The sequence below is a fragment of the Magnolia sinica genome, chromosome 6 (assembly GCF_029962835.1).
Source record: "Magnolia sinica isolate HGM2019 chromosome 6, MsV1, whole genome shotgun sequence".
NCBI classification, from domain to species: Eukaryota; Viridiplantae; Streptophyta; class Magnoliopsida; order Magnoliales; family Magnoliaceae; genus Magnolia; species Magnolia sinica.
This window is the reverse complement of record NC_080578.1, coordinates 21,670,896-21,694,866: the sequence shown is the minus strand read 5'-3', so window position 1 is coordinate 21,694,866 and position 23,971 is coordinate 21,670,896. Positions and strand designations below refer to the sequence as shown.

Here is a 23,971-nt window from a genome sequence, read left to right as displayed (position 1 = left end):
GTTTTCAAAGGTAGGCGTTCAATTCACACGGTTTCCTGTGCCGTGGTCCACTTGAGATTTGGATATCCTTCAATTTTGGGCTCATGTAGTAAAACGAGCTGGTAAAATGGATGCAGTGTGATAAAAGGCATAAATCATGGTGGGCCCCACAGTTTACAAAGTACGCAATTCACTTCTGAATTACGAAGTTCTGCTCTGCGTGAGTTTTTTATTCTCACGAGTGAGGCCCACTAATTGGCAATCCAGACCACTTGTATACTGCGTCCCACCCACCACCATGGATGCACCGTGTCAAAAACATCTCCCTGACAAGTTTGACAGTGACTTTCTCCATCTAGGCCGTTCAAATGGATGGTTGGGAAGATTACAACAGAGGCTGTTGTCATTCAGCTGAAATAGCAAGTTCTCTCTGAGATTCAACACAATTACGTTTTATGTTTAGTAATCAGTTTGGTCATTTTACTGCCAAACGAAAATTTCAACTAAATCATGTAGCTACTGTTATTAATATTATTTTTTCTTTTTCTTTTTCTTCGTTTTCTTTTCTATTTTAGTTGTTATAACAACAAAAGTCGTGCAACCAAAATCAAATTGTTGCATTTGAAGCGGAAATCAGTGTAAGCTCAATCCAAAAACTAACAGTAATGAAACTTTATTTTACATGAATTACATCCTAAAATATTAAGAGAGGCAGACGAAGCAACTCATGCAAAATCAGGAAAGACAACAAATCATACAGGCATTGATTACACTAAGGATGCAAACAAAACTAACATCAAATATACCATTTTGGTCTTGACTCTTCTTCTTTCTCTGTCAACTCTCGGTACTCATACCACTCTCCTCCTGCTTTACCCACAGGCATAGGAGGCCTAACAAAAATCTCGACTGGCTTAGGAACATGTACAGCCAAATGCAACTCCCCAGGGGTCAATTTGAACTCGCTTGAACCAGAAATTTCAGACTGTTGTCTAATGGGTTCAATAGCTATCCATCCTAGACCTGATATGGCAATGTCACAAGCAGGCCTGTCCAAGAAGACAGAGAAAAACTTACAAACCTATTACTTGATCAACTTTAACCCAATTGACAATAATAATACAGAAGTCTGGGAACCCACAAAAAACCAACCGTTGAAGGTCTATTAACATCAGAAAACACCTAATATCAATGGAAATAATCTATAATATGCTTGAAAGCACCATGCCAAACCAGGCATTTTCAGGTTCTATACAGCCGGCTCAAATAAGTCATAAAGCTAGTAGTTTGAAGAGAAGCTAGCTATACATCATTTGGAGAAGACAGGGGAGGTGTAGGGAAAGAAGGGAAGGTATCTTGGAGGCTTGCCTTCCTTGCAGGCATTTGGGATTTGTGGGGGTGAAAGGAATGGTTGATGCTTCTGTAATGGAGTGACTAGGTGTCAAAGTGTTTAGAAAGGCTAGGTTGGATGTGATGGGGTGGGCTTCATGTATTGAGTCCTTTAGCTGATTATTTTTTTTTCCCCGTGCAATTAGCGAGTCTTTTCAGCTCCCTTTAATAAATCACTGTTATCTTTAAAATAAAAAATAAAAATAAAAATAAAAAAAACATATGAAGAAACGAACCAATAAGGACCAGAAAACTGAGATCATAAAAAAAATTATGCATATGCTGAGCAAATGATTTCATGCCTCAGAATGCAAAGGCATGAAATGAAGAAAACCATGCACTTGTTACCTCTTTTGGTCTTCGAATTTTATTTGTAACTGGCGGACTGTTTGGAGTCCAGGCCAGTCGTCCCTTTGTTTTCCAGTTGGAGGTGTCAGCATAACCCCAAGTTCTTTCTGCAACAATCATGTAAGACTTTTAGAGGTGTGGAAAAACAAAAGCATAGAAGAGGTGCCCCCCCTGGGGGGAAGCATTAAAGAAGTAATATGGATGCCATATGCATCATGTTCTAAATATAAATTGAACAACATATGCATCATGTTCAAAGACAACAAAATGGTAGTGAGATGACTTTCATAGCTAGCATAACGTGACCAGCATAAGAAAGCTGAAAAATTCACTCTCATGATTCCTTTAGATGATAGCACAAGCTCAAGCGTTCAAGACAGCCTACAGTATAAAATGCGTCTGCTTCGACAGTGGGAACTGTATGAATCTGCAGAGCTTTGGGCCCATAGAATGTCAAATGTGTCTGTGGAAGAACCTGGAGTTCCATGCATCATCAGTTGTCACTACAAAACACCAAGCAGCACTCACACAAGTATATGGCCAGTCTAATTACCAAAGTAAATATAGGGTCCTGATGGGCACAGTTCATAGAGGGGGAGCATGTTTTGGTGGTCCAGACAGTCGATCTGATGAGCCTTACTTCTAAATGCAGGATGCGCCATAAATCCTCCAGATTGGAAGATTCTAATCATCCAGTCTTTGGACCTCGTCTTACTTAGCCATCTATTTGTAACCCAGTGATGAAAGGACTACAACCTTCCAATCTGGAGACCTTATTCGGCATCAACAATCCATTTGGTGGCCATCAGATGAACAGTGAATCAGTGAACTATGGACACACCTTACATGGAATGAACGTAACAGGGCCCTATTCATCCCTGGACACATCAGGGCCCTATAATTTCTCAAATTAAATTATAGGTGATAAAGAGAAACCTTTACGACATCAACCCTGACAAGCCCTCCCCAAAATATTGAAAGCCCATTCAAGCCAACTGATTCTTTGTCACGTGGTGTTCTATTATCTGAAGCTGCCTGAACAATCCAAAAAACTTGTGAGTAAATGAAATATAGAAGATGGTCTCTCCCAGTTGATTCTCCTAAGAAGTTGGATAAATGAAAGACTAACATACAGGAAATGATTGGCCCCTGAGACGATTTTGAGGAGCAAGGGAAGGCAGATCTTTAGAATGAACAACTGCTGCTTGCCTATGGTGGAGATGCACTCCAGGTGTGTCAAATAATTTCTGTATCCATTAGAAACCGAAGTCATGGTTAAAAGGCACATTCCAATCAATACATCCATGCAGGTTAAAATTATAAAGCAGTTAGAACTCCCTCCCTCTCCCGCTCTTACACACACTCATTCCCTCCCTCTGCACAGACACGGGCCACGGCCACACGCACACTTCCTCCCTCTGCACAAACATGGCATGTGCACATCCCCCCATGCATGTGATACTTTCACGTAAAAATAGTTGAGCATCGAGACAAAGATGAAGAGTTAAGCTCACAACAAACTGGGGGGGAGGGGGGGATCTGAAAGCTTTCATAGCATCAGCATATAGATGCTTGTGAAGTGGTTACATGGAAGGAATGGTGAGGAGGGTCAAATTCAAAGGATAAGAAAAGCAAAATACACTGAAAAAACTACTCGATGATCAATGAGAAGTAATAATTCCCCATGGTTGAAAATGATCTCAACAGCACATCACCCACAGCAAAATATGTATAAACAGAATTCACATCATCATAATAACAAAAGTGATGGAGATATGAAATTAATAAAGAAATCAGAACGTAAATAGTTAATAAAAGATGAGAGGACATGAATAGATGCAACACCAATAAGGCATACCCCTCCTCCCTGAAAAGCATCGATTTGGATTGGACCTAGCGTTGTTCCGGGAACAGCAGATTGAATTGGTTTGTACTTCCTTGCAGCTGCAGCTACTGGATCCTTTTGTGCCATCGTCTCTAGATTTTAAAAAATAAATAAATAAATAAATAAAAGGAAACCTCCATTGACTACAAGAAGTTTGAAACAGTCACCTGATAATATCCAAGGTAAGAATGAAGCAACAGACTACGGTGTGCACATGCCACAATAACTAAACTGTAGCAACTCATCCACTGTAAATGTGGCAACATCAGCCCGGACCATCAGAATCGCGGGCCTTATTGTGGATGGAGCATTGGGGGAAAAAAATAAAAAAAGAGAGAGAAGAAGAACAATAACATAACAAATTTAACATCTAAGTTTGCCTGTGGAATTTGTATGGCTGGGCTGCCCATTTCCTCCCTAACTGCCCATTTGATGGTCACCGTCAGGCAGTTAGGATCTGACAAACCAATCTATTGCCTAGCAGATCTGTCTAGAGGAAACCTCTAGGTCTCCCCAAACCCCTGCTAAGTCAAGCACTCCATCAGAGATAAAAATGTAGATGATGATTCAATCCATTTTCAAGGGGGGGAAAAAACAAAGTCAATGGTATGAGCTTACTCAACAAAGCATTGATAAAGGCAGACTTTCCAACATTTGCTGATCCCTGTAACCATGAAATTGAGCACTTATATACACTTCCACAAAGATATGACGGTCAAAGTAATCCAAATAAAAACGTGGCAGAATCGAGTGTGGACAGTGAAGTAAATCAGGATAACACTAAGGTATGTAAATGAAATGGTAAAGATAATCAAGCACATGGGCATATAAATAAGAGTAAAGCACACGAGAACTGCACATAGTCCCCAATAATTAGGAAATCTGTAGATATTAAAGAACTTAAATGAGAAACTAGAAACCATGGGCAAAGCAACAATGGGAGCATTCAAGTGTTAGAAACGGAGGCCACACATTTAATATTAGTATAGTCGATGTATTTTTGAAGTAATATATAATATCAAAACATTCAAGTATGCATAAGGATTATCCTTTTCTTTTTAATGATTATGAAGTTACGGTTACATGACATGCTGCCCAGGCAATTCTCACATTAGCCAAATTACTAACCACTGAACCTTCATTATTCTAACATGCACAAACAATCACCTAAACTGCATCTAATAGACCAAGTATTTAAAACAATCATCTAAGCCGACCCCAATTAATTGGGATAAGGCTTAGATGATGATGATTTAAAATATCAATTTTAGTGCATACGTTCATTTTCCATGTACATGGAATCAGATATTGAGATGATAATATTCTGTGACCTTAGAATACTCATTTGCATAGCGGCCAAGATGGTCTCACCTTTCAAGAATCTATTGAGATGAGTAAATCTATCAATGTTGGCGATGATCCTATGAAAAAAGTTGCAATATTGAGAAGAAATGGAACATGACCTTCAGACATGTACCCTGGCAACTTTAAACACATGGCCCATAGCAATTTATGAAATCCTTGAAGCGGCTTATCTTCATTCCCCTTGGGTAGTCTAACCAAAGACAGCTTAGAGCATACAGCCAAAATTGGACTAACAAACCTGGCACTTGAGCTGACCCTTTATTAAACATTGATGGTAGTGGAGGCAATCGGGCAAAAAAAAATACTTTTTTTTAAACATAAAGATCTATTGTTCCAAACAGGATTCATATTGCCAACCCCAATTAGTTGCAATAAGGCTTAGATGATGATGATGATCTATTGTTCCAAAAATCAGTCATTAATCTTGAAATCTTTCATATTCTGCATCAGCTTGCTAAGTGAGCTGGTTATTGTGCACCCCGACTAGAGGGGAGTCCTGGGCTGCAGTACCAATGATGCACTGTATAATTCAGGGAAAAAAAAAAAAAAATCATGTTGCAAAAAGAAGGGTAGATTTAACTTTAATGCCAAACCTCACCTACAAGAAATGATGTGCAAAAGCCAAAAATTCTAAAGAGCTAATTGAATGGTAGAAGAAGGGGGGGGTGGTTGGGGGTGGCCGACGGTTTTTTCATTTTTTTATTAATGAAACGTGAAAATAAAATCACATGGGCAAACAGCCCCCCAACAAGATACTCTCTATTAACTGGAGGGGAAAACTATCCAGCCTAAGTCTGATTACAGGATAAACAATGACATTTACTCCAGCATTAAAGTCTGCCCAAAATCCAAACAATCCCAGAATTCAGCTCTCACAAGGGCCCAATTGATTATGATGAGAAGTTTTTTTTTTTTAAGTGCCTCACTAAGGAAGATGTATCCTCTAGCATTTTGCTCCTTCCATACACCCCAAAAGATTCCAAGAAGATACATCCTCCACAGTGTCTCTTTTCGGTTCTTGGACGGGCTGCCCCTCCATTCCTCTATCAGATATTCTACAGATGAAACAGGATAAGTGTGCCCAAATCTCTCTAAGCAACGGACAGTGAAGGAATACGTGATCAACTGTTTCCTCTTTCTCCTTACAGAAAAAGTTTGAAAACAATAATGGGACACCTTAGCCTGTGGGGTTACAGGTACCAGAATGATAATGATTGAGCTCAGGCCTGTGGAGGAATCTAGGCCTGATTTTGATACACGATTAATAAATGGGTTGGGCCCCGGCCTAGGTTTTGCAGAATTTCCATCAGCACCCAACTAAAGGCCAAGAACAAGCCTTTTTATGCTGATAATGGGGCAGTCTTTGAAATTAAAGCGAGCCCAGGCCCGACTTTTTTGCCCTAATATTGCGTCAGGCCTAGACTGACCCTGACCTGGCCCAGACCCAGCTCATTCCCGCCCCTACAGGTGAATGTGAGTTTAAACGTTCCAGCGACATTTGGCACTAAAGTGAACACATAGTAACGCGTAAACACAATGTATATGTAGCTAAATCATGAAATACTTTAAAACATGCCTACAAACCAAACAATATGCAGCAAGCTACAAGCATGATAACTGTGGCATAATGTACTGAGAGAATGAAAAGGACATCCACTGGGGAAAAAAAAAAATTATTTCTTAATTGTGAACCCCAGACATCATGATGTGCATAATTCGGACAGAAAACAAGCATCTCTAACTCGCGCAATCATCACCATTGTCATCATATCCTAGCATCTCCAACTCATACCATAGAGAAAAATTATGGTGAATGTAAGTACAAAATGCTACAATAAATATGGGGCATTAAACTGATCTCATAAACACTCTCGCATAATGTACGTTTAGGACTTAATGTATAATCCTTTTTGGAAGCTGAATGGGAAAAGCAAATTCGGATCATATCAACAAACTACCTAACATACCCTTTACATATATAGAAATTTAATAATAAGTAGAAGATCAATCTTTGGATCCTGTTTCATGCAGAACTGCAAATACATAACTAGAAGCTGGTAACTTGAACTATAAACAGAGTAACTTATGTTTTGTTCTCAGAAGTCAATTACGAGACAACAAACTAAGTCACCAATGAGATGTAGCTTTAGTAACTAGAGAGAAGAAATATGATGACCAATTCTACTTGCAGACTAACTCATGGGTTGGCAATTCAGAAAGTGACTAACCAGAATGTAGACATCTCGCCCCTGCACAGACAAAATGGCACTATCAACCTTAGTTTATGGGAACAATTCAAGTGTGATGACCAATAATTAACATGACAACTATTTTATTATACAAGATAAGAATGGAACCAGAACCAGGAAATTCAAGACTTCCTCTTGATCTACTGCAGACGAGACAAATAGTTGTGCAGAACACCCATAAAGTGTAGGAAATGGATTAACCTTTTTCTCCTTTTGAATATCTGATGCAACTCCAGCAATTCCCACCAAAGACTTTGAACTAGTCAAGTGGACACAGAGGACACTGTAAATGAACAACATATTGTCTTTAGGCTACGCCTTTACTATTTGTACGATGTCATCTTTGAACTTCATGAAACGAGACAAGAACACAAACAAAGACAAAAATGCAGTCTTACTTGAGCTTCTTCTTTGTAGTGGCCTCCACAACCCAATCACCAACACAATTTAGATCAGTCCCTTTTGGGAGGAGATCAACCTTCATGGAAAGGAAACATAAACCATATAAGTGCGTGCATGAGTGGACGAGTGAGCAGAGAAGGAAGGGATTGAGAATAACAATGCCCAATTGAGGGAATATTACCTTAGTTACAACCAATATAATAGGATTTGCACCAGCAAGATCACGTACACGTGCCAAAAAACTGCCATTGAAGTCAACGATATCAACCTTGCATACAATTGAGTAAAAAAAAAAAAATGAAACTCAGCTCCTAATAATAGAGAAAATAGCAAGAGGTATTTTTCATTTGAATATCGTAATAAAGTCCACCCAAAACCCTAACATCGTATATATATTCCACTTCACAGAGGGAAGAAGATCATCCTTTTAGTGTCACTCAATCTGTACCACGTACTACTTTAGTTGGCGCTGGGGGATTTCCCATGACAGTGGGTTGTCATAGTGGCTTGAGTTGGTGGTCGCATTTGGCCTTGTTTGGCCTTACACAATTAGAATCTGGTAGTTTCATTTACTTCAGGAATTATTTTTAGCATGCGCTGGCCGGTAAATACACATATCATTTCCACTTTTGATTATAAAACAGTGAAGAGTTGTACCATTATAAAGATGTGTGTACTTACCAGTCAAAGTGGGTGCAAGTAGTGGCTCCTTTTTTGATGCAGGACAATTAACCACTTGCTCTAAAAGCTCGAACTGTTAGAGCATGGCGAATCAATCCCTTTATCTCATAGCCCAGGCCCCACATCTCATGGGTTAGGACTTCAGCCAAACCCCCCTCGTGGGCCCCAAATCACATGGGTATCGCCTCATATGAGCCACCCGCCTCACACGGGTGGGGCCCGCCTCTCACGAGCCACCCACCTCACACAAGCTGCCCACCCCGAGTGTGTCTCTGCATCTCACAGGCTACCCAACTCGAGCCCAGTATGAAAATGCCCTTGCATTATTTTTACTTTTCATACTTTAAAATTTAAAATTTAAAAAAATAAAAATAAAAAAATAAAACCTTTGTTGCCATTCTCATGTATGTATTGTAAGCAAACCACGAAAGGATACTTGGTTTGTTATAAAAAAAAAAATCTACTATGAAATTCTATATCAAGAATGTACTTTTAAAACCAAAAAGTTCCCACCATGAAAGTCTATCTCAAGAAGGTAATTTTATAACCTCATCCATCACCCAATATGTTAGGATGCCATGTATCTATGCAACAAACCAACATTCATCAATGCATCTGGAAAGCACAAGAAGACCTTTTGAATATTTATTCTGACCAATAATGGCTTACCCAGAATAGCAATTTGAAATTCAGAATGTCAACGAATGTCAGAATTCATGTATTCAAATTTCATCGCCAGTACAAAAAGAAAATGCCTAAATGGATTTTCTTCTTCTTCTTCTTCTTCTTCTTCTTTTTGTAGAAAAGACCAACTCCTAATTGGATCTAACTGAAATTATGAACCAAAGTTATAATCAAAAGTCAGAATACCAGATAGTGTGCAGCCCTTACCAGTTTAACTATCAGTACTTTCTCATGCCGTAGATGCGACAGCTTCTCACGGAGTTCCTCTGCTGAAATGAACTGTTTACTGCCCGAATAACCCCCATTTCCACCAACAGCAGTTATCATATGCCCATGAGACAAAAGTTTACACCTCCCACAAAGGAGAGTTCTAAGCTGGCGATGTCTTTTTTTCTGAACCCAGCAAAGACATACGACACAAAAGAATCACTGAGGTATCCATTCAACAAGCAAAAGCAAGAATACATGTACAATTAATCGCCAACCACACGATATCAGTATTGAATAACCATATTGGTTCAATAATTCCAAGCCATGAGAATTCAATCATTAGTCATTACAAGCTAATACATTTTTGACAAAATGCAGGACAAAAACCATCAGGTAAATGTAAAGTCTAGTTATTAACATGTAACAATAGATCCAAGGCAGGCAGGTAAAAACTATATGTTTTTTTTTTATTTATTGGTTAAAGACACTATGATATGTAAGCTAAACTGTAGCCAACTTGGGTAGAGGCGATTTGGGCTGGAAAAAGGGCAGCAGTCCATTGGAACACTAGTTTGTTAGTCACCCGCCTGCCTCCAATTGGTGGATATATTGGAACCAATCAGTGAGACGATAGGACCCTGATGCATCCAAGACCATATGTGATTTGTCCGATCAAAGATCCAACCATGCAACCAACTAGATTGGCCTGATCAAGGATCTGGATTAGATCAGTGGTCCAATGGTAGACCTAGATCCAACTCAATTGTCCAAGTGAATTGTGTTGTTCCACAAGTCCATAGGATTTATTACTAGATTTAATTGTTGGGGTTAGAGCAATGACGGCTTGTGGAGCAAGTTTCTACATTAGTATCTTAGTCACCTTCTGGTGGGCCATGTTTTAGATACTAAATGTTGTGAGTATAGAGAATTCAGGAGTGATGTAGGCGTATATGGTCCTTTATGTATCTTTTCTTGTTTGTGCATGTTCAGTGTTTGGTACTCATGCGGAGTACTCTATTGTAACTTTAGTAGTATAATAAAAATGTTGTGTGTGGTGTGGCAGCCCCTAACTTGCTTTTAATGTTGTGTGAGGTGTGGCAGCCCCTAACTTACCAAAAGCTCTCTCTCTCTCTCTCTCTCTCTCTCTCTCTCTCTCTCTCTCTACTTGGTAACAAAGCTCCAGGACCTCACGTTGATTGAAGCTTTGCATTGGAAAAAACATGATCTGATGGAGCTTGATTTTAGAAGAACTATAATAATTTTTACAAGATGTTTGGAGTTGATCTAAGGTGTGTTTGGGCCATTTTTCAAGTCTAACGGAAAACTCCCGATTCTTTGATTTTTCGTGATTTCTCCCAAATCGGTAAGATTTTTTTGGGAATTTCGCTATAGGGTTGGTCGGTTTTACCTCATTAAGGCATCCATGGGAGTTTTTTTCTTTTTTTCTTTTTTTCTTGGGGAGGATTTTTTGTGTTTCAAGGCCTTTTTAGAGGTGCAACTCCACCATTTTTAGCCCCCTTAGGGCCCCTGTACATACACCACAACTCTGGTGTATATCTGTTATGTCCCTCTTTCACTTTATGGTTGTGTGTTGTGTCTATGTTAGTCTTTCCATGATGCTTCCCACTGCTTTTTGAGTTTTCCTTCCTCTCTGGACCTATGGCCCATTGTTTGGACCTTCGGTTGTGCGGTAATCTGCCCTGTGTTGGTGCGTGACTATTCTTATTTTCTACCATCCTCCATTCTGTCTTCTTGCTCCAATTTAGTATCTTCGAACCATATGGATGACAAAATATCTTCTGGATCAGGTGCAAGGCCTTTGGATTCACACCCCTTGTTGATTACCACTATCGAGTTGGATGGTAATAATTATTTGTTACGGGCTCAGTCTGTGAAATTATTTTTGGGAGGAAGAGATAAACTCACCTACATATTGGATGATGCACCAAACCCTACATATGGAATTACAAAACGTGGACCAAGGAGAACTACCAAGTCATGGCTTGATTACTTAACAATATGGATCCGTTTGTCAGTAATTCCCTTATGTTCTTATCGTCTGCGAAAAAAGATATGGAACACTCCACATGACATGTATTCAGAAGCAAGGAATTTATCAAGGGTCTTTAAGTTGATTTCAGATATTAGCAAGTTCCAACAGGATTCTCGATCTTTAAAGGAGTACTTTTCTACCCTTCGAGGTATGTGGGACGAGTTAGATCTCTATCATTCTCTTTTGTCTGAGAGCAAGAAAGATTATAATTTTGTTCATAAACAACGGGAAGAAACACGAAGCATGCAGTTCCTTTCCAGCCTTAACCCTAAATTTAAAGGTGTTCCTGAACATATTATTGTAATAGATCCTCTCCCTCCTTTGATTGCAATTTATGTTGTGGTTCAGCGTGTTGCTACCGCAACCACATCAACCTTGGTTTCATCTGATAACTCGGCATACGCAATCGGTGGCCGGCCTTCTTTCATTCCTACATCTAGAGTACCTGGGCGTGGCCGTGACGTTAGTTACAGTAATCAAGGCCAGGGTCGTTCTATGGATCGTGGTAGCTACCATGGTTGAAGTGGTCATGGAAGTGGACACGGCCGCGATACATCTCACAGTTGCACACATTTTGAGGGGACAAACCATTATGTTGATCAGTGTTGGAAACTTATGGATCGTCCATCGTGGTCGAGTGCATCTTCGGCTAGCAGTGCACCTCCTAATACTAATCCAGCCATGCAACCTACACTTAGAGAACTTCAAGGGAAGTCTCCTTCAGGTGATACTGTTCTTGTCTCCCAAGAGATCTATGATGCCTTCATGCGATTCCATGTTCGTGATAATCCTGAGGTTTTCAGAGCTATTGCAGCCCAATCAGGTACTACTCTCCATGTGTCATCTTCTCATTTGTCCTGAGTCATTGACTCTGGAGCCACCTCTCACATGACTAGTAAGCCTCACCTGTTTAACTCTTACCTTCCTTCTAATCAGACACATTTTGTCACTATTGTGGATGGAAACCAAACCCATGTCTCTAGGACTGGTGCCATTAAGCTTTCTCCCTCCTTGCATTTGTCGTTAATTCTACATGTTCCTAGTTTTCCTCTCAATCTATTACCAGTTAGTTCTCTTACGAAATCCTTGAATTGGTTAGTAACATTCTTTCCCTCTCATTGTGTGTTTCAGGACCTCCAGACGAAGCGGATGATTGGTGGGGGCCATGAACATGACAGCATTTACTTCCTAGATGATGCTTCTGTCTTAGGAACTAGTGTTTTATCCTTAGATAGGGAGTCCGTGTCTAGGCGGCATTACCGCTTAGGGCACTCATCTTTGTCTAGATTAAAGCTCTTATTTCCTTCATTTTCTGTATCTAAACTCTTATGCCGTGAGACTTGTGAGTTCTTCAAACATCATCAAACTGTTTTTCCTCCTAATTCATCTGACGGGAAACCTAAACCTTTTGAGCTTGTCCACTCTACTATTTGGGGCCCTACTCCTGTTATCTCTCTTTTCGGATATAAATATCTTATCGCATTTATTGATGATCGTACTCGAATGACATGGGTGAACCTTCTAAAGTCTAAACATGAAGTGTTCGATATGTTTAATATATTTTACAATGAGATGGTTACCCAATTTCAATATCATATCAAAGTTCTTCACTCTGACAACGGGGGCAAGTACTTATCACATGCACTTCTATCTTTCTTGCACAATCATGGTATCTTGTCTCGCACTTCGTGTCCACAGACTCCTCAACAAAATGGTGTGGCTGAGCGAAAGAACCGTCATCTTTTTGAAGTCACTCGTGCCCTCTTACTTGGTATGAGCCTGCCTAAACGTTTTTAGGATGATGCGTTGCTTACTGTTGCATTTCTAATTAATCGCATTCCATCTCGAATTTTGTCTCATAAGTCTTCATTTGAAATTTTGCATCCACAAGATAAACCATTTCCTTTACCTCCTAAATTTTATTTTTATTTTTTTTAATGTACATGCTTTGTTTAAATTCTCGACGAAACTAATGACAAGCTAAGTCCACAGGCCACCAAGTGCATCTTATTATGTTACTCTAGATCACAAAAGGGATACAAATGTTATGACCCTCGGACCGGTAACAGATATGTATCCGCTGATGTGACGTTCTTTGAAGACATTCCATACTTCTCTAATGAAGGGAGATCTTTACATAGTCCTCTTCTGAGTCAGGGGGTGCATGTGCAATCTACCTCCATTCCTCTTACTGTCCCTTGTCTTGATGATGATCCCACCCCATCTATCTCAAAGCCCATTCTTGTGTATCATCGACGAACTAAATCCTCCATTGCTCAGTTGCCCCTCATCTCATCTGCTTTTGCTAGTGGTTCAAGTATACATTCTTTACCTCCTGATGATGATCTTCCTACTACCTTACGCAAGCTTGCCCGCTCATGCACTAAGCATCCCATTAGCAATTTTGTTTCATATCACCATCATTCACCTTCATTCTAGTCTTTTGCAACTTCCATATTCTCCACTATTACCCCGCGTAACTTGAAGGAAGCTATGAGTAGTCCTGACTGGACGAAGCTATGATAGACGAAATGCAAGGGTTGGAAAAGAACAAGTCTTGGGAGTTAGTTCCTTTACCTGAAAGCAAACAGACAGTTGGTCATCAGTGGGTCTACACCATCAAGTACCTTCCTAATGGTTCTATTGATCGGTATAAGGCCCGGCTAGTTGCAAAGGGTTATACTCAAATATATAGCATAGACTACTTTGAGACATTCTCTCCTATAGCCAAGCTTAACTCGGTTCGTGTGGTTATCTCCTTGGCGATCAATTTATCTTGGCCACTATTTCAACTTGATGTGAGAATGCTTTTTTGCATGGTGATCTTGCCAAGGAGGTTTATATGGATCAGCTCCCAGGCTTCTCAATGGCTTCTAACAAAGGCCTTTTGTGTCACCTGAAGAAGTCCATTTACAACCTTAAGCAGTCCCTACATGCCTGGTTCAATAAATTCAGTCATGCTCTCCTGGATTTTGGATTTATCCGCGGTTAAGCCAATCACTACCTCTTCATATATTGTCGGCCTACTGGGATCATGGTGTTGATTGTTTATGTAGATGACATCGTGTTGTCTGGTGATGATACTGAGGGGATGATGCAAATTAAATCATTTCTCAAGACTCGAATTGAGATCAAAGACCTAGGCACTCTACAGTATTTTCTGGGCATAGAACTAGCTTAATCTAAATCTAAGATTGTGCTCTCCCAAAGGAAATATGCTCTTGATCTTCCATTTGAAACTGGGATGTTAGGATGTAAGCCTACTACCACACCTATGGATCCTATATACAAAATTAGTCCTAATGATGGTGAGCTCCTTCCTGATCCTGGGATGTATAGACAGTTAGTTCGGAGACTGACTCATTTATCTCACTATTACTCGGCCAAATCTTTCATATGTTGTGGGAGTTGTCAGTTAATTCATACATTGTCCTCAGACCACACATCTAACTGTCGTATATCGTATTCTCCAGTGTCTCAAGTCCTTCCCAGGCAAAGGTTTACTTTTTCAACTGCATGGCCATCTTCATCCGTCTGATTATTCTAATTCGATTGTGCTGGAAGTTCTCATGATCAACGTTTTACGTCTAGGTATTGTACGTTCATAGATGGCAACCCGTCACTTGGAAGAGCAAGAAACAATCTGTTGTGACAAGATCTTTTGCCGAGGCCGAGTATCGAGCAATGGCCCATGCGACATGTGAACTAATTTGGCTTCGCACCCTCTTACAGGAACTTGGTTATCCTCCTTCGACTCATATTCCTTTGCATTGTGACAACCAAGCTGCCATTCGCATTGAGATTGACTATCATTTCATTCAGGAGAAAGTTGTTGCAAAGGAAATTTCTACTTCTTTTGTTCATTCCGAGGACTAGCTGGCCGATGTTCTTACCAAATCTCTTAACATGGATGTCTTCTCCTTATCGCTACCAAGTTGGGCATGATCAATATCTATGCTCCAACTTGAGGGGGAGTATTGAGAATTCAAGGGTAATGTATGTGTATATGGTCCTTTATGTCTTTTCTTGTTTGTGCATGTTGAGTGTTTGGTACTCCTGTGGAATACTCTATTGTAACTTATTCTTTTTTTGAGAGATAACGCAATTTCATTATTAAAAAAAAGGAGCGAAAACTACAGAAGAAAGAGAACAAGAACAGAAAAAAACACGGGAAAAGCTAAGAAAAAGGCTACGCTGAGCTAGCGTAAGCCATTAAGCAACAAGGAAAATAAAATCCGCTTCCCTTAAGGAGCTGTCATACGAGGCCTATTCGATCACCAAGTCGAGAGCTTTGAAGGCAACTTTCTCCACGGAGGATCTTATAGTATGACAGCTCGAGGGAAGCGGATTTTATACTCTATTGTAACTTTAGTAGTATAATAAAAGTGTTGTGTATGGTGTGGTAGCCCTAACTTACCAAGCACATTTTTTCTCCAAACTTCTCTCTCTCTCCTCAAATCTTCACTCCTCTACTGTGAGTGTTGAAGCAGTTGACACCTAAGAAGCATTGCAGCGGCGGCTCTCCACCGTGTTTACACAAGGACATTTCCTTCTTGGAAACATCCTCCTTTCCCCTATTATTTTTTGTAAAGTGAAGCCTAGTGTCCCTAGGCTTTGGATTGAGGCTCTTTCTATGTGGTGTGATCTATATGAGTAGGGGTAGAGAGCAGGTATCATTCTTTTGGGGTATCCTTGGTGAGAGAGCTTTTGTATAGTGGAAGAGTGGGGAGAGGTAAGCCATGTATTTCTTATTTCTCTTGTTTTAGTGAAAAAGAAAGCTCTATGTTCCTACCCATAGATGTAAGCATATTGTTGAACCATGTAACTCTCTGTACATTTTGTCTCTAATTTTTGTTTTGGCCCTTAGGTTTTTTGTTTGACTCATTTTCTTTTGTTGTTTTGCTTTGCCTTCATCGATTGTGTGTGAGTGTTTTTACACAACAATTGGTATCAGAGTCAAAGGTTGAAAAGCCTTTTAAGACAAGACCGGTGTTGGCGTTCGTATTGCAATTGCGTTTTAGATGATTGGATTGAGTTCTACTAGATTCGATGTGCTGAAGTTTAACGAATTCAATTACACATTGTGGAAACTGAAGATGAATGTAGTGTTGGTAAAGGAAAGTTGTGCAATTACAATAGAAGGAAAAAAGAAAAGAAATCCATAAAGATGAAAGATGAGAAATTTGAGAAGAAAAACTAGTTAGTTATGGTAGATCTTCTTCAGCCAGATGATTTGGTTTTGTTCAACGTGTCCGTTCAAACCACTGTCAAAGGTTTGTGGAAAAAATTGCAAAACGTATATGAAATAAGATCAATGTCAAATAAGATTTTCCTCCAATGACAGTTGTACAGCTTGAAAATGAAAAAAGAGTCCTTTTGCAAGAATACTTGAATGAGTTTAATATCCCGATTAATAGATTGGCAACAATCAATGCAAAGATTGACAACAAAGAAAAGGTTGCACTTCTTTCACTTTGTTCAATGTTAGAGATTCGTGAGATGTTTGATTATGAATATCAACAATGGTCCAGAACTCTATATGGAGTCAGCCATGTCTGCATTTCTTATCGAAGAGTCCCACAGAAAAACATATAAAGGAATTTTAGAATAGCTATGATAGTCAAAGGAAGATCTATTGAGAAAGGTACCTGTGAGAGAGACAAGTCAAAATGACACAAAACAGGGAAGTGCTAGAAGTGCGGAAAGAATGGTCACTTGCGCAAAAATTGTAAATTCAGGAAAGCAAATCAAGAAAATTTCAAACTTGATTCGCATGATCAAGCATTGGATTCAAAGGGTTTCTAAGGGAACCTAGTTAAGAAACACAATTCATCCAAGGATGGAGATATGTTGTCCATTGTGATTCAACAAGAGAATCTAAACCATCAATGGATTTTAAATTCAAGCATTTCATTCCATCTAACTCAACATAGGGAATTTTTTACATATATTGGTTATGTGATGGCGGCACAGTTTACAAGGGTGATGATAGCGTGTATAAAATTGTGAGGAATGGAGATATTAGAATTACCATGTTTGATGGTATCACACATATAGTTTTAGGTATGTGGCACGTACCTAACATGTAGAAGAGTCTTCTATCATTGAAAAAATCTGACAAAGATGAATGCAAGTTTTCTAATGAAATTTATCAATTGAAGATTGTAAAAGAGATGTGGTAATTGCAAGGGGATAGTTGACTGGCAATTTATATCAGTTGATTAGATATACTGTGGTTGGCGATGCTATTGTTACCAATGTCGTGACAAAATCTGCTACAATCTAGCACAAGCGGTTGAGCCACATGAACAAGCAAACATTAAAGGTAATCATTGATCAAAATTTATTTTCTGGTTTAAAATCTATTAATTTAGATTTTAGTGAAGATTATCTATTTGGAAAGCTCCATATAACTTATTTTTCCCTCTTCCACTACTAAAAGTAAGGATGTCTTAAGTCTAATTCATTCTGACACTTAGGAGGTTCAAGATATTTTATTTCTTTTATTGGTGATTTCTCCAAGAAGGTTTGAGTTTACTTGTTGAGAAAAAAAAAAAAAATGTGATGTATTTGTTGGTTTCATCCGGTTTAAAGCATCCGGTGAAAATTAAAAGGGAAAGAAGATTAAGTGTCCGAGAATTGACAACAGAGGCAAGTACACCTCGACAGAATTCAAGGATGTTTGTAGTAAGCATGGCAATGGAATGCACTATATGGTCCTTAGTACTCCACAATAGAACGAAGCCGCTAAACGTTTGAACCAATGTTTCAAATAACGCTAGTATTGTAGCCGTAGCGTACTAAATAGCATTAATCCCCTGTGGCATATGCTACAACTACGTAGCGTGTAGCATATGTAGCGTACACTACAATATATTTTTTAATTGTTTTATTTATTTACTTATATTTTCTTTTCATACTTGTCACTTGTAGTTTCATCATTCAATTAAACATTATTAATTAAAGTGGTTTGCTTAGAAAGTTATTGATGTGATAATTATTTGATTTGATTTATATATGTGGATTGGCTTTTGATAAATGATAATCAATAACTTGTTTGAACATGCTTATACTTGAAAAAAAGAACCATCTTTTATTTTTTTTTCCTTTTTTCTTACTATTTATCATATTTTTCCTATTTTTAAATTAAAAAATAGAAGTATCATATAGCTTACGCTACACACTATGCAATTCACACTACACACCACAGAGGACTAAGTGTTACGCAACATGCGAGCGCTATTTAAAACACCAGTATAAGCCATACGCTTATGGATCATGCTAAAAGTTCTGCCACACTTCAATATGCAGAATTCTAATCTAATCGGTACTCCATTTCCCGTTGATTGCCAGTTGTCTTCAGTCCAATGTCCTAGCACAGAAGCGGAAAAGCAAATATATCTCAAGTAACATATTTATAAGTGGTCAGGAGCCTTATTTTGGTCATGGTGTGCACTAGACCACGCATTACACAATCAATGAGGGCAATCAGAAAATACATGGCGAAGCTTAGTAGAGATCATTGGACAACTATGAAGTGGATCCTTCGTTACTTGAAGGGTACTTCTGAGGCAGCTATTTGTTATAGTAGCCAAAACTTAGAATTAGTTGGGTTCGTTGATGCAAATTATACAAGAGATCGTGATGAAAGAAGATTTACCACAAGCTATGTTTTCTCTTTAGCCGACAATACAATTAATTGAATGTCAAGATTGTAGTCAGTAGTGGCCTTGTCTACTACGAAAGTATAGTACATATTAGCTACACAAACATGCAAGGAAGGTATTTAATTGGAGAGGTTATTAGAAAATTTGAAATTCAAACAAAAAGTGGTAGTGATTCACTATGACAGCCAGAGCACATTACACTCGGCTAAGAATCTAGTATTTCATGCTCGGACGAAGCACATTGATGTCCAGTATCACTTAGTTTGTGATGCGGTGGAAGAGACAAATTTCATTGTAGAAAATTCACATTGATAACAAGGTAACAAATACGCTAACATAAGTCTATTGCAAGGGAGAAGTTTATTTGGTGCATGACTTCTCTTGGGCTTGTTGTTACCTAGAGATTGATGACATTTGGGCACCTTTATTGGATTTTTTTTAAAATTTTTTTTGCACTATTAGATAAACTAGTCTTCAAGTGAGAAAATGATTAGGAGGTAGAACCTAAGCATCATTAAGAGGTGACTCTCTATCGTAAACACACAAGGACACTTCTTACTTGGAAACGTTCTCCTCTCCCTATTATTTTTTGTATGATGAAGCCTAGTTTCCTTCTGATTTGGACTAGGACTCTCCATGTGGTGTGGTTTATATAAGGAAGAGCATAGGTAAAGTGAGGATATCATTCTTTTGGGCATTCCTTGGTAAGAGAGTTCTTGCACGGTAGAAGAGTGAGAGAGAGGTAAGCCTTATATTTCTAGTTTCTCTTGTTTTAGTGAAGAAGAAAGATCCATGTTACTACCCCATAGATGTATGCATCTTGTCACACCACTTAAATCCATGTGCCTCTTGTTTCTTGCTTTTGCTTTGGCCCTTAGGTTTTTTGTTTGGATCTTTTCTTTGTAGTTTTATTTTGCCTTCATCAATCTTGTGTGGGTGTTTTTCCACAACAGTCAGAATGATGTGAAATTAGCCCCACTTGAAAGCCCATTGAGCTAGTTTTCAAACAAACACAAGATCCTCAGATTTTAATACCACATGAGTGAGTTATGGAAATTTTATATAAAGTCTATATGGTTGTGATGGCATTCAAGGGTATTTTGGTCATTTTCGATGATTATGATTAGAATCAATGGACAGTTAAGATTATATTAGTGTTTCTCTTGCTTTAATAAAGAATATATGAACATGTAAAGACTTTTTAGAATAGTTATGATTGCTATTTAAATATTAATTATTTTCCTTGGGTTTAAAGCATGAGTTACTTTCCTGTTGGCATGCATTGCTTAAGTTATGATTGTTAGCATAGTGGCTAGTAGGCTATTGGATATCAATCAACAACCTTACAGTTTTATTTTTCATTGCACCTGTGAAGAAATCTTATGGTTTGATCTTCAAGAAAAAGGTACACATTAGAAATGAGGTTCTCCTTTTTCGTTTTCGTTGCAACAGGCCCACATATATGTTGCCCAAGTGCCAATCTAAAATCCAATGGTTCCAATCATCTTGGGTAATGGTAATCAATGGAAGGCTACTAAATCAGACCTCTATCGGGATATGGCTTAGACTATGGCGGGTTTGTGACACCGTGTGGAATTGAAAGCAGCACACCCACAGTTCACCACAAGAGAGTGGCAAACTTGTACACCAATCCAGACCATCCAAATTGTGTACCTAACTGTAGATGGAGTGTAGGAAAAAAACCCACAATGGTACAAGTATCTAATAATCCATGCCATCCTACCAATGGCCATCAAATGGATAGTTAAAAACACGATGGCCAGCCTTCCAAATTCACGGCCCATATCAAGTGGTTAAGATCATTCCATCAATGTGCTTTTTGGGAATGCTACATCACCAACTCGATCGATGATTACGGCACTTTCCTTGCAGTGTACGTGTGCCACATGTACTACAAATGTGTTGATAAAACTCCCCCACTGTGAAGAAAAATCTAATGGGATAGACAATAACTTGTAGTTTCCCATTCTAAGGATTTCTTTTAGTTTCTTTTTGTGAATTACCGCAACCAAACGATCTGTAGAAAAGCATTGACGACAGCAGTAGCAAAAGAAACAAAACACAACAGCATGCCCGCCGGCTTGCAGAGAGAGAGAGAGAGAGAGAGAGAGAGAGTCATACCAATTCATACATATCGGGATCTACATACCCCGGCGCGTCATCCTCCTCAGTCTGCAACGGGGCGCCGCAGCCATAGCAGCAAGCGACAGCTGACGATAGAATGAGGCTGCCATCGAGCTTCTTCTTCCGCTTCATCTTCTTGTTCTTTTTTGCTGCGGCTGCGGCTGCTGCTGCTGCCATGGACTGTTGGCGTTCGAGGAAGAGGTCACCACGTGTTGGAGCTGCAGCTCCCGTTCCAGTCGAAGGAGGTGGTGAGATGGCGATGAGAGGAGAGGTGTCAGAGCTGGACCTTTGCTGCTGCTGCGGAGCTTGGGAATCAGTGGTTGTGCAGAGGATAGGAGGGAGTTTGTATGGAGACTTTTTGAAGGAGAAGATACTAGGGTTTTTTAGGTTTTGAGGGATGGAGAAGGCAGGAGATAGGGAGAGAAGCGCTTGGGGCGCCATGGAATGGGCTGTCTGCAGTCGATATCTGAGGACGCCGATGCATTGTAGATAGAGAAGAAGGGGGATTCATTTGACACTCTGGCTGCGTATGACGCTTGATACGCAGGCACTTAGAAATTATAGACGAGGCAACATTAACTCAAACCAAGCCAACTCAATTGTGCAAATTACTGTCATCCCAAATCAAACTAGTCTATAAATCTTAGCATCATTTGAGGACACTTTGTTTGTTGAAAAGGGTAGTTGGATGTTTTATTTTTAACCGTCCACTAAATGTCCACCAATCCGGTAGAGTTAGCTAATCAGATAAGAGTAATTTGCTAGAATAGTTTCCAACGGATTCTTCTAGGTACGGCTCGTATCAAGGAGGGCGGATTAGGTGAGGAAAGGGTAACAGCTACGTGGGTGAGGCCCTGATTTTGGGGCCCACCTCAATGTATGCTGTATATCCACACCGTCCATCCGTTTTTCCAGCTCATTTTAGTTAATGTTTTCTAAAATGAGGCAGGTCCAAATCTCAGGTGGACCACACCAGTGGAAAACAGTGTTGATTGAATGCCCACCATTAAAAAAATCCTAGGGCCCACCGTAATTGTTGATAAGGTCACACAGACCTGGATAATGGGAAAACACAAATATCATTTTCATACAAAACTTTTGTAGCCCATAAGAAGTTTTTAACGGTGGAATTCAATCCCTACTGTGGTCCATTTGAGATTTGGATCTACCTCATTTTGGGACCAAGCCCAAAAATTACCTGCAAAACGGATGGATGGTGTGGATATGCAACACATACAATGAGGTGGGCCCCACAGTTAGGGCCAAACGGTCCAATCAAGGGATCCCACCTGGTGGACCCTACCATGAATAGGAGGCAGCCTGGAAGACAAAAATTGATCCCTATTATAAAAGAGATTTTATGAGCTACCTTGGAGTCGTAAATGAATAGCCCGGACCTTATACGGAAATGTATCTGGTTTATACAGAGTAATGCAAGTGAGATTACAACCTTGCTTTTTTATTTCATCTATTGTATTTTGTGAAAGTCCTAAAATATATGGGTGTCTTAAGCTCCAGGGTCAGATGAAATCTAGCAGTATCGATGCTTTGTTCTTGCTAGTCCTGTAATATATCTTAGAAGCAGCATTGAGAAATGTTCATGTGATACATGGATTTAAACTGGTTTAAGTGTTTCCGAATTTCGATGCTCCTGTCATAACTTTTTTGGTCTGTTTGGATTATCAAGTTCACAAATGCGGTCCAAGGATGGACAGTTCTTAGGAGAACTTTGTAAGAACTTTTAACACATGATATGGCCACAAAATCCCGCGTCACCTCATGAAAACCTATGGGGGCTAGCTTTTTTGTTTGATTTAAAAAGTCTGGTGCGATTGGCAGCATGTTTCCTGACCTCTTATCTTTTCAGATGGTTTGACGAATTGTACTGAAGCCGCCTCCCACTATCACCGGCCACTGAAGTTTGAATCAATTGTGCAGACCTCCTGGTCATTATTCATTATGCTCTCAGCTACATCGGAATACCAGGTTTCAACTGCCGGGAAATGAAGACAGTTTCACACTTGCTACGAATTTGCTCTATGAGCTATTGCGAATGGAACTTTGAAGTTTCACATGATGCTCCGCTCGGGATTTATGTGCAGAACTTCATTGGTTTCTTGAGCCACCGACGCCTCAAGAGCCCTTCCTTTAAGGGATTCACTTTGCTATGACCCACAAGATTTTTGCATCGAATCAAAAAGTTAGCCCGGGGGGTTTCATAGGAGTCCAGGCGCTATTGAAATTATACATTTTCCTTCTCTCATCTTTTCAACTAGAGCTAGTATACAATGTTCTGTTACACACGTTTTTGCTGTGTACGTGTGGCCCACATCCAAATAGGCCTCGCAATGGCCTGGCCCCATTCAGAAATTTTAATTTACTGAGCCCAGGCCCATTGCCAGCCTTACGTCAAAAATGATCAAAACCCCATATAGGAGGGGCCTGGGCATGGACAGCCAATGCAATAAAATTTCTCAGATTGGCATATCCCAGCCATTGAAGTGTTTACCACGGTTCTAGATTGCCCCCCCAATTGACAATTGCAACCCCAGTTTGGTCGCTATTCCTAAACCGTCCCCGACCAGTTCCTGACATCATTCCGCAGAAACAGTAGGGAAGTTTTCCTCCACAATGTCCATTTCTTTTTGGAACACATGGCCCACCTGATGAGTACACGGATTTTGGGCCAGCACATGCATGCTGGGACCAATCTAACAATCAGATCGGATCTCCTTATGACGTGAAACTCGCAGGAATATGTTCGCATTTAGTACTCGAGAGACACCCAAAACAGTATCCACCGTACATGAAGAGCGGGTACAGTCAAAGAAAAGGCCCACCCACCATCGAGATTATTTTTTTTTCCTTTTAGAAGTTACCAATAAACAGTATCCACCGTACATGTGGAGCCCAT

General features: G+C 39.6%; 1 protein-coding gene across 4 annotated transcripts; it reads right to left on the bottom strand.

Moving 5' to 3' along the window:
* Positions 1–759: 759 nt before the first annotated feature.
* LOC131248508 (putative nitric oxide synthase) lies at positions 760–21,600 on the bottom strand. Of its 4 annotated transcripts, XM_058248815.1 has the most exons (13): positions 21,055–21,594; positions 9,190–9,375; positions 7,799–7,885; positions 7,614–7,693; positions 7,417–7,498; positions 7,195–7,215; positions 4,220–4,265; positions 3,575–3,693; positions 2,850–2,963; positions 2,653–2,751; positions 2,102–2,191; positions 1,717–1,823; positions 760–1,028 (listed from the first exon to the last, which is right to left on the bottom strand). In XM_058248815.1, exons 1-13 carry the CDS (start codon positions 21,496–21,498, stop codon positions 776–778), a joined length of 1,728 nt encoding a protein of 575 aa, XP_058104798.1. In that variant the 5' UTR covers positions 21,499–21,594; the 3' UTR covers positions 760–775. The 4 variants fall into 4 exon arrangements, with proteins under 4 accessions (XP_058104798.1, XP_058104799.1, XP_058104800.1 ...); XM_058248816.1 differs by lacking the exon at positions 2,102–2,191 and having other exon boundaries at positions 21,055–21,598; XM_058248817.1 differs by lacking the exons at positions 3,575–3,693; positions 4,220–4,265 and having other exon boundaries at positions 21,055–21,598.
* Positions 21,601–23,971: the final 2,371 nt, after the last annotated feature.